Source organism: Aptenodytes forsteri, unplaced genomic scaffold (genome assembly GCF_000699145.1).
Source record: "Aptenodytes forsteri isolate BGI_AS27 unplaced genomic scaffold, ASM69914v1 Scaffold563, whole genome shotgun sequence".
NCBI lineage: Eukaryota > Metazoa > Chordata > Aves > Sphenisciformes > Spheniscidae > Aptenodytes > Aptenodytes forsteri.
In genome coordinates this window covers 739554-750147 of record NW_008795318.1, presented here as the reverse complement: position 1 = coordinate 750147, position 10594 = coordinate 739554, and the positions used below count along the sequence as shown (strand labels likewise).

Here is a 10594-nt window from a genome sequence, read left to right as displayed (position 1 = left end):
CCCCTCCCCTGCATTAGACCTGCCATTCATGTAACACTCAAGTTCCTACCAGATCATGACCAAAACCACTTATTACAGGAGTTATTTAAACTCAATTATTGCACAGCTTCCTTAAAAAAACCAAACAGGCAGCAACAAGCACACCTCAGCTCCAGCACAGGCTCCTTCTACCTGCACAGGACTCTGCTCTTTTCACCCCTGGTTTCAACCAGCCCGGAGCCAAACAAAGCCCAAAGAGCAGAAGAAAGACACCTACCTCCTGCCCAGGGAGCCAAGGCTTCCCCGCTGCCCCCCACTCCAGCAGCCCCCCTGCCCCAGCAGCAGAGCACACCCAGCTGGCCCCAGCCCTAGCCTGGCTGCCCCGGGGATTTGTAGCCCTGTGGCTCTGCCTCCTTTGCTCTCCTGCTGCTGGGGGGGCATAAAAGCAGGGCTGGCAGCAGCACCCCATCTCCTTAGTGAGAGCTCTGTGCTTGGCTGCTTTCATGGTCTCCCCTTCCTTAAAATCTTGCTGTGGCCGGAGTAGAAGAAAAGCTCCTTCTCTGCTTGGATCATCCTATCTGCCCATCTCTCCTTATGTGCTAATTGGGTGCTGCAGGCTACAGTAGTTCATTAATGAGCCAGGCAGCGGGGGATCTCCTAGCTCTGTCCTTCTGGGGTTTGCCTCTCTCCCCAGCTTCACACGGGCTTTGCCCGGGAACCACTTTTCTCCCCAGCAAGGCTCAGTTGCTGCTTCTGACTCTCTGCCTTCCCACCCCGGCCAAGGGAAGAGTTTTCTCTACTGCTGAGCACCCCTGAGCATTAGCAAATTTTGTTATAGAGTATATATGTATTCCAGAAGTCATCCCCTTTACACCTGAATGAGTTACAGGGGGTTCAGCACATGAAATGCAGGTGCGATGGAGGGAAGGTGGAGAAGGGAGCTGGGCTGTGTGGGACAAGGTGGACACCAGGGAGCATCCCTGCCTGGCTGTGCCTGACTCCCTCACACATGAGGTTCACTGCTGGGTGCACACAACAGCACTAGAAACTGAGCCTGGCTCTGAAAATTAATTTCCAAAATACTCCTGCATCCATCCCCTTCCCGCTGTCCCTCCCCGCTTGGGCTCTGCCTTGCAGGTCCCCAAAATAAGCAGCCCAGGGCTGGGATCTGCCTGGAGGAGGTGGTAGGGAAGCAGCTCTTGGTGCTTCCAGAAAAATCACTGTTCCCTTTCGGGAAGGGGTGAGTTACAAGAAGGCTTGTGCACCAGGACAGAACATCTCCACTTTCAGCTGACTCCCACAGCCAGAGCTTGGAAATCATGATTTTGGGGCAGAGCTGGTTGCATAGTATAAATCAGCATCCCTGCCCCTGAAACCAGCCTGGCTACGTGGAGCTACGGCGCCCGAACTCCCGTGGCAAGGGAAAACTCGTCTCTCCAGGCAAAACCACTTGCATGGGACCGTGTGCATGGAAGAGCTCAGGTTTTCTGCTCCCAGCCCTATTTCCATCGGGAGTCAGCCCTTCCAACGCCAAAAGCGCGGAGGTTTCACCTGCCAGGCGTTATTTCTGTCTTCCAGGCAGCTGCCCTGAAACGCCACTAACACTGGAGAAAAGGCAAATTTCCTACGCTCTTAAAATTACCCGAGAAAGCTTGAAAGTCTTCAGCTGTTAAAACTTTGGTGCTCAAAATGGCTCTTTCAGAAGGTGCTGCCAAACTCCCCACCTTTGCCCACCTTGAGGGTCCCGCACCCTCTGCCCCCCCGCGCACCCCCATTATGCAGCTGGCGACTATTTCTGCCTTAGCACTGCGGTGAGGGCTTTAATTTAAGAAAGCCATTTAGTTCTTTTTTTAAAGCATGAAAACGACCTCCAGATATGGCATAATGGGATCCAGTTACCTAAAAAAAAAAAATCCAACTGATTCCTCCTCCCGACTCCTTCAGAGAGGCGTGTTATTATCTCCAGTAATAAATGTTGGAGCAGGAGGAGCAACATGTGATTTTCTTTTTTTTCCCCTGTTCCACACGAAATCTGTGGCAGAATAAGTTTGTCCACGTGGGCGCAGAGGGGTTCGCTGTCCCTTTTTTCCCAGCAATGGCTGGAATCCGGCTGGATGCATGTTTTCATTACAAATTGCAGCGATGCTTGTCTGCGCCGTCGCTGTTTGTTCCCCTTTGCTCCCTCCTCTGAAGCCCAGCCTTGTGCAGGGTGGGAAGGAGGGATCCCACCTCCTGACCGAACACAGGAGGAATTTTGCTTATATAGGAATATAAGCTTATATAGGAATAACCTATAGGAATAACCACAACTGTCGTACCACAGACATTTACTTCCAGCTGCCTTTGGTTTTGACAGAGCAGGGATGCTCCACATGGCTTCTCGAATAAAATGATTATAAAAATACTGAAACAAAGCTTTGCAGCAGTGAACAACGTTAACGAATCCTCTCCAAATGAAGCCTTGAAATACACTCGACTTGGCCTCACAAATAGATGCCCACTCCCGTGACCTGTTTTTTGGGGGAGTGGGTTGTCACAATGGATGAATTGCCCAGCGCTGGGCAGGAGCAGAGGGAATATGCACAGAGGAGGGCACAGGCACACAGGAGGCAAGAGCGTGCCCAAAGCCCGGCCCCGTGGGACGTCCCAGCGGAGAGTGGTGCCGCAGCAGTCGTCGGTGGGGCTGCGGGTTCGTGCTGGAGCAGTGGAGTCCTTGCCCTTAAAGATCTGGGTTCCCACGCTGCCAGAGTCCGCCTGGGCAGCAGCGAGGGGCCGGACCCGCTTTCGGGGCGACACTCTGCAATAAACCCTTTAGCGAGGTGGAAAACTGCCCTACAAATACAGCCAAATATGGCATTAGATTCTATCAGATTCTCAGTTGCTGTCACTGATAAAGGAGCGATACTTTACACAGTAGAACGTATTTAGTGGGAGCCAGAAAACATTATCAGCAAAGCAGAGAAGAGCAGGGTCACGGTTACAGCCCGTCTGTGTACTCCCAGGCGGGGGGTCCTTGGTGGTGGCGGGGGGGGGAGAGCAGAAGCAAACCTCCCTGGCGGCTGTGGGACCAGGGGGGTCAGGGGAGCTGCTTCCCAGCAGCCGCGCAGGAGGGACGGGAGCACCTTTGCCATCTCCTTTGCACCGAGACGCGAATGCACCACACCCTCCACCCAGGTCCCCCTGGCATTTGGATATAACAAATGCATTTGGATATAACATTTCTCTCTGTCCTGCTTCCCAGGACCTGCTAGCTCTGCCTGGCATCAGCATGAAAAAAAGTCAGTCTGAGGCGACCCATGGGTTTGGGAGCTTCAGCCCAGGTGAATAACGCAGCCAAAGGGGCAAGCAGGGTGGGTGCCGGGTGCGGGGAGCCAGGCAGCTCACCCGCCACCCCCAGCCCACCCTCACCTCCCGCCACCGGCCTCTTCCACACTCTGCCTGGCCGGTCTCTGGACTGGCCTACCCCAATGCAAGGGGTAGTTTTTTATTCCCAGCATCCTTGCTATACGGGTGAGGTCTCCAAATGCAGAGGGATGATTTCATCCTCATCCCACTCCGCACCTCCGGCTCAACCTCATCCTCTTCAAGGTTGCTCCAAGGAAACGTCCAAGCCTACGAGAGCAGCAGCTCCACTGCCAAGCCAGCTCCTGCCTGAGCGGAAAGCCAGCCTGTGTCCTGCTGGCACTGCCGGCAGCAGGAGCAGCCTGCGGGGCTGGGTGCCGGCTCACACCCTCTGCGCTGCGCTGTAGGGCTCTACTCTGGGCTGTGGGGCTGACGGCATGTTGGCGTAGATCTCCTGCCGCTCCAGCAGGGAATTCCGCACGCTGGCATATATAGCCTCTTTTTCCTCTTCCAAACGCTGGGAAAGGAGTGGGATAAACAAAAAACATCCTTTGTGGGGTTTATCCAGGGGAACACCATCTGCTGGGACCTCTCTCAGCTGCTTTAAGCACCCAGGAGCAGCCGTGGGATCCACAGAGGGCACCTACATTATCCAGGGTCATTTGCACCCCAGCTTGGCATGTCCCTTTGCAGCCCCCTCCCTACCCACCCAACCCATCCCGCTGCCCACCCACCCGCCCCGGCTTTCCACCCACCGCTTTGAGCTCGGCACTGCTTTGCATTCTCCTACCTTATTGCTCTGCTTGACCTCTGCGTATTCGGTCATGGTGTTTGCCAAGCAGCGGAAAGCCTTGGCATTGCTGTACAACTGGCTCTCGGCTGTGCCCGCACCGTGGTTAATGTCTGCGTAGTTCAAGGCATCCGCTCCCTGACACGCCAAGGAGAGGGATGAGCTCTGAACCTGCTGCTGCTCCCCTGCCTGCAGCCCGCAGGGGTGGGAACATCTCCCGTCCTGCTGCCTTTCCTGACGAGAGCTGCAGGAGCGCTGGGGGAAAATTTAACCTGCAGCAAGGGCTGGCTCAACATTCCCCAGGGGAAATCTGGTTAGTGACACCGGCCCCTCCTCGAAAGCTGGCAGAAAACATTAGAAAATGCTTCCCAAGCAGCGACTGAAGATCGGCTGCCCCACAGTCTCCTCAGGTGTGCTTTGCTGCAGGTTCCCAAGACTGTTTCACCCAGAGAAGCAGCTCCCGTGCTTGGAGGGGCGTGGGGAGAAACCTCTCAGCTCAATCCTAAATTCCCTTCCCAGGAACACTCTGCGATAGTCACACAAAATCCCTGGTCTTTCTGTTGGCGAACGGAGCCCGAAAGATCCCTCCCAGCCTAAAGGGCCATGAACCTGGCTGAAAGCAAACGGATCTGGCAGCTCGTTTGCTCAGCTCAGGATGTAATGTTTCCCGTCCCCAGGCAAGTTTGGAGCACACCATCCCAAGACCTCATGCGGTTTGCCTTACTGTATGTGATGCGCTGCGAGTTCTGTCCATCTCTATAGCGGCTCTGGAGAGGGCTGGATGAAGCACGGACATGGTTAGACAGGAGTGAAACCAGAGGAAAAAAAGCATATTAAAAACTGCGCTGCTGCTGTGAATCTCGTTGTAAAGCAGGAAGGGAACCTGTTGCCCCATCAACCATCTAAACTGGAGCAGTTCTTCAAATAAAACCAGACCCCACCTGCCAGCTGGTGACATCCCCTCCCGTCCCTCTCCGTCCTTCACACTGACCTTAAACTTTGCATCAAGCCTAGTGCAAGCCTGGCCTACGCAACTGAGCGTGTCTGGAGAAGCTGACGGTGCCCAGACAAACTCAAGTGGGTGCCGTGCTGGCCAGCACCCATCCTGAGAGCTGCCATTCCCCACTCCCACGGGGATCAGACCTGTGGGATGGTCGCACCGCTCCCTCAGGGGAAGGAGACCTCCTTGGTGGAGGTCTCAGTGACGGACCCAGGAACTGGATGGATCAGGGAGGGAATGGGAGAGAAAAAAGAAATATAGAGGAAAAAACAAGTATAGCAGAAGACAGGCTCTGGTGCAGAAACAGCGTGTGTGCGGCAGTGACAGCTTCACTTACCCTTCTTGCTCTTCCTGGACAGCATTACCAAAACACCAGCAGCAACTGCAAGCAAAAGAAGAACTACTACGATGCCTGGAGTGAGGATGTGCTCAATCACGTTCAAGCTGCAAGAAAAAAGTTTCTGTTCTCACACTTCTCGGAAGCAGACTCAGGAGGAACCAGCATGGAGCAGGCACACAGGGAGCTGCTGTGGGTGACAGGGTTTGCCTTGGGAGGAAAGGAATCGGGCGTGGGGGTGGTTAGGCTGCAAGCTGGGCACGGAGCAAAGCAAACTGAAAACTGCAGAAGCAAAGGGGCACTCGGGTCTGAGAGCTGCTGCGTCTTCACTATTTTAAGGATCAGTTCCTGCACCTAATTTTGCTCTGGTTTAGCTCCACTATTTGCTGACCTTGTTGTAATGGGCAACCAGGCAAGGTCAGTGTGCCAGCTACCCCTTGAGCGTGCTGATGGGAAGCCTCAGCTTTGCCCCCTTCCTGCATCACCTCCAAGAGGCAGGAGCGGAGGGAGGAAGCTCTGCCACTCTGGTCTCGTGCTTTCTCAACTAACTGCAGAACTGAAGAAGAAAGGGGGTCTGGGGTCTGAGAGGCTGCGCCTGTTTTAAGGATCAGTTCCTGCACCTAATTTTGCTCTGGTTTAGCTCCACTATTTGCTGACCTTGTTGTAATGGGCAACCAGGCAAGGTCAGTGTGCCAGCTACCCCTTGAGCGTGCTGATGGGAAGCCTCAGCTTTGCCCCCTTCCTGCATCACCTCCAAGAGGCAGGAGCGGAGGGAGGAAGCTCTGCCACTCTGGTCTCGTGCTTTCTCAACTATCTCTGCCAGGCTGCACGTGACTACAAAGCAGAAGAGGACCCAGCCCAGCACTTGGTTTCTCACAAGCAAATGGTCCCTCTGAATTTTGGGGAAGGAAACGGGGTCAGTGCTGCAGCGAGAAACCACTTGTCACATGGTGATAACCTGCGCCTTGCTTCAGCTGCAAGATTGACATGGGACAAGCAGGGCTTTGCCGGGGCCAAGCGACCAGGGGCGCTGGGATTATTTTCCATGTGCAGTAGCTGGCTGAGAGGATGAAACGCTGGTCTCTAAAGGCAAAAGCAGGAGGTCTGAATCCTTAAGGGAGATGTGAAGAGCCCGGGGGGCTGCAGGGCTCCAGCTGCCCCAGAGACCTCATGGAGGGAGGTGGCCGCTGCGAACAGGAGCTGGTACTCACTGTGGAGGGCTGGAGCCTTCGTGGTGGGAGGGATTTGATCCTGGTTGCACGGCTTCCCCCTGGGGAGTTGTCTGTGTGGGGGCTGATACAGAGCTAGTGAGATCGGGGTGCTCAGTGGTCAGGGTGTAGGGTGATGCTGGGGAGGAGGAAGAAGGAGCTGTAACAAAAAGAGGAGAGGCTCTGTCGGTCTCCCTGCCTCCGTGGGGGAAAATGCTGTGGGTTTTGCAGCGAGACAGAAGTGACCCACTTACCGTCACACCAGGAGAAGCTGGGTCCACTCTGCCACGTCCAGAGCGCACTCCTTGAGGTGGGAGGGCTGTAATCCCCTGCCCCTGCCCCGGAGGCTTTTCGTGGTCCCTGTCCCCCCCCCCCTGAAATGTGCACACGCACATGCACAGGCAGCAGAGTTCACCCTGCAGGAAGGGGGTCTGGGCACCCTCTGCCCAGCCCGGCACCAACACAAGAGCCCAGGTAAGTGTCCCACCCCAGGGGCTCATCCCTGGCGAGGGGACGGAGAGGGATGTTCCCTAAGCCCAGGGCCTGGTGCCCACAGGCACTGGCTGCCCCACAGCGGGAAATGGGGCGGCATAGGGGGGTGAGGAACTCCCTGGTGTTATAAAATAAAGCAAGGAGAGCAAAGACAGGGCTAGCAGGATCTGATGAGAGGGGAAGATGGAGCACGGAGAGCAGGGTGGTGCACCCCAGCGATGGGGGTGGCTGACCCTGGGGCACCAAGAAGGGGCCGTGGTGAGACCTGGGCACGGGGAATGGGTGAAGATGGCACCTGCTACGGCAGCTGACTGCCAAGCCCTGGTGACACAGCCTGGGGCTACCCCACGGGGCCCGGGCACCCACCTCCTCCAGGCTACCCCTCCCTGCAGTCCCCGCTCCCAGCACTTGGAGGGGGACAAACCAACGCTGGACCTGGGGGACCCACAAGTACTGACCTGGCGACAAGATCACGTTCACAGTGTCACTGTCATCACGACTGGTTATGCCTGTTCGCACCCCGCAGCGGTAGGTGCCCGCGTCCTCCTTGGTCAGGCCCTTCATGGTGACCATGAACACCCGCTCTATACGGTTGTCCCGGATGGAGAATCGGTCCCACCACACCATGGGACGCTGCTCCGAGGTGATGATGATGTCAACAGCACAGGTATAAACAAATGCCGGCTTGCACCAGAATTTTGGCTTCATCTCGTGGCCGGGTTGGTACGTACAGTTCACCGAGAGGGACCCTCCCAGGAATCCCCACACAGTGCCAGGTCCCTTCACCGCCCAGCAGCCTGCGGAGACACAGGGAGCCACAGGAGTGCTGCTGCCACACCGGCACCTCCTGCCCCATGGGGCCATTCCAGTGCGGGGCTTGAGCCCCAGGGGTCTCCTCAGCCCTACCTGGCAGCATCATCAAGGCGAGCAGCAGGAGCCTCATGGGCAGGCTGGCGTGGGCTGCGCGTCAGGGCAGCCCTCCTGCCCCTCACGCTCCTTCTTCGTTGTGTCTCTGGGGCTTCACTTCCTCTTCTGCCCGGGACACCAAATCTGTTGCTGCTGTGGGTTTAGCACGAGTGTGATGTTTCTTGTTCCCTCTGGTCTCAGCTAACTTCCTGCCTCCCCTGCCACCGAGAGCACTGCCACGCACTGTCCCCTCAGCCCTGCTGTCCCGCTCCTGCCCCCACTCCTGCCCCCGCCCCGGGGGCTCCCCTTTCTGCCCCCAGCACGGCCCCCCCACAGCGGGCTACAGTCCTGCCTCTCCCTGCCTCGCTGCCACACTGCCCAGCCTCTCTGGCCAGGCAGGGCACCCAGAGGGGGATCTGCCTCTCGAGGGGTGGCTCAGCCCTGCACAGGGACCCCCTGAGCCCCAAATGTGCCCCCAGGTTGGGCAGCGAGGGTGGCGCAGTGCTCCTGCATGGGCACCCTATCCCCCCCGTGGGAAAGGCAGAGGGGGAGCCCCAGCCTCCTGTCCCTGCGCAGCCGGACATGAGCACCCGTCCCTGCTGCCCTGGCCAGCGCGTCCCCCCCCGGGCTGTCCCCAGCACAGCCCCTCTGCGGCTCAGTAGCCCCTGTGCTACTGATCGGGTCTCTCCAGGCTTCCCGCCCTGTCCCCATCCCTTGTCTCCTGGAAGTACCAGTCCCCCGCAGTGCCCTCCCTCCCAGCCATCAGTGACTTGCTGAGCCTGCAACTGGGTTGGGCAAACCCTTTGGAAGAAGCTCTCAGGGGTGAGGGAGGAAAGGTCTGGGGACAGGTGGGGACAGGCAGGACAAATGCAGGCCATGCACAGGGACCAGATCCGTGCTGGGTGTCACAGGGTCTTTCTCCTACAGCCACGGGCTGGTCCCGGCTCGGACCAAAGCCTCACACACAGACCCGCTGCCGGTACCATCGCAGCTCTGGCCTTAGAGAAGGCGAGGAGACAGCTTTATTGCCAACGGTTGGTTCCAGTTCAGCAGCGCTGAGGGTGTTCCTTGGCGGAGACATAACTGAGCTCTCCCTGTCCCTGACTTGTGCCTGGCCCTGAACCCTGGCTGCCGACGGCGGCTCTCTGCGGGCAAAGGGTCCCTGCCCTGAGCATCACCCGGGTCCGGCTCTGGGCTGTTGCGCGTCCCTGTGCGGCTGCTCCCGGGTCCCTTCCCCTGCAGAGAACAACCTGGGAGCCCTGCGGTTCCCTGTGGCTCTGCCTCAGAGCTGCCACCTCCATCCGCTCCACACATGGTATTTCTGGGGCAGGGCTGTCCCTGCCTGACAGTGCCAGGGGCTGTCCTCGCATGGGGCACTGCGGGGACGGGAGGTCTCACCCACTCCCCTGGTGCCTCCCTCCTGGAGCTTCCCCGCTCCCATGTGTTCACCCGGGAGGTGGCACCAGCCAGGTCCAGGAAGACGAGGCCCTTCAAACCCACCAGGAGCAGACAATAACAGAGGAGTTGGGACCCCAGCGGGTGGAAGCGCAGCCCCGGCCCCTGTGCTCCTGGTGGGCTCCCAGCACCTAGCCGGCAGGAGCAGGCAGCGGAGCGGCAGGGAGGGCGAGGTACGGTGCCCATGGCCGGGCTCCCCAGCCCAATCCTTCCTGGGCAGCCAAACTGCTGTGTCTGCAGCGGAGGTTTTTCCACGTGGGGCTGGAGCGGGCTGCAAGTTCCTGATTCGTACCTGCTCCTGGCACCTCGGACATTTTGGTACCTTAAACAGCGCTGAAGAGAAACAACTCTCCTCCAAAGCTTTCTGGGGGGACACCGGTGAAGCTGGCTGTGCCATGAAATGCGGGATGTGGCGTAGCCCCGGGCGGGGGGTGGAGGTGGCCACGCTGCTGTCCCTGATGCGGCTGCTGGTGCTGCACATAAAGAGCAGGGTTTCTGCAGGGCTTCAGCAGAGTGCAGGCGCCCGCTTTTTGGAGCTGCAGAACCTGGGAAATAATAGGACTAATGAGAAAAGGAGCCCATGGTGCAGCTGGGTGCGATGTGAGCTTCGCTCTCAGGCTGAGGGTGGAAAGTTGCTGTAGTGGGGGAGACAGTTGTGGAAGGACACTCTTCCCCGGCTCTCACTCAGCTGCAGATGAGCTTGGAAATGTTTGGCTGGAGATGGGTGTTTGGTTGTGTTGGGCAGGGCTGGCAGGGCTGAGGGCTCCTCTCCCCGTGCCGGGGCTTGGCCGGGCTGCGGTGGAGCAGGCGCCCACGTGGCACCCTGTGACCCCATGTTCCCCCCCAGCCACGCCACAGCATGTCCCCGCACAGCCCCACACATCAGCATCAGCAGCCACCAGAGCCCCAGGCGGTGCCGGCAGCCAAAGGAGGGAGCGGGCGGACAAACAGACGGACAGGCACCTGCAGGATACCCAGGCTTTATTGCAAAATTGTCTTCAGTGGGCAGCTCCAGCTCAGCAGACGCACGCTCTCTGCACTCCAAACCCTCCCCTCTCCAGCGCAGGGGCTGCCAGGAGCAGCCA

The 10594-nt window shown here is 58.1% G+C and overlaps 1 protein-coding gene across 1 annotated transcript; it reads right to left on the bottom strand.

Moving 5' to 3' along the window:
- Window positions 1-3703: 3703 nt before the first annotated feature.
- LOC103899268 (CMRF35-like molecule 6) lies at window positions 3704-8091 on the bottom strand. The gene is made up of 7 exons (XM_019472166.1): window positions 8055-8091; window positions 7607-7945; window positions 6660-6795; window positions 5449-5555; window positions 4836-4888; window positions 4112-4249; window positions 3704-3838 (listed from the first exon to the last, which is right to left on the bottom strand). The coding sequence occupies exons 1-7, from the start codon at window positions 8089-8091 to the stop codon at window positions 3704-3706; spliced, it is 945 nt and encodes a 314-aa protein (XP_019327711.1).
- Between the last annotated feature and the right edge of the window lie 2503 nt (window positions 8092-10594).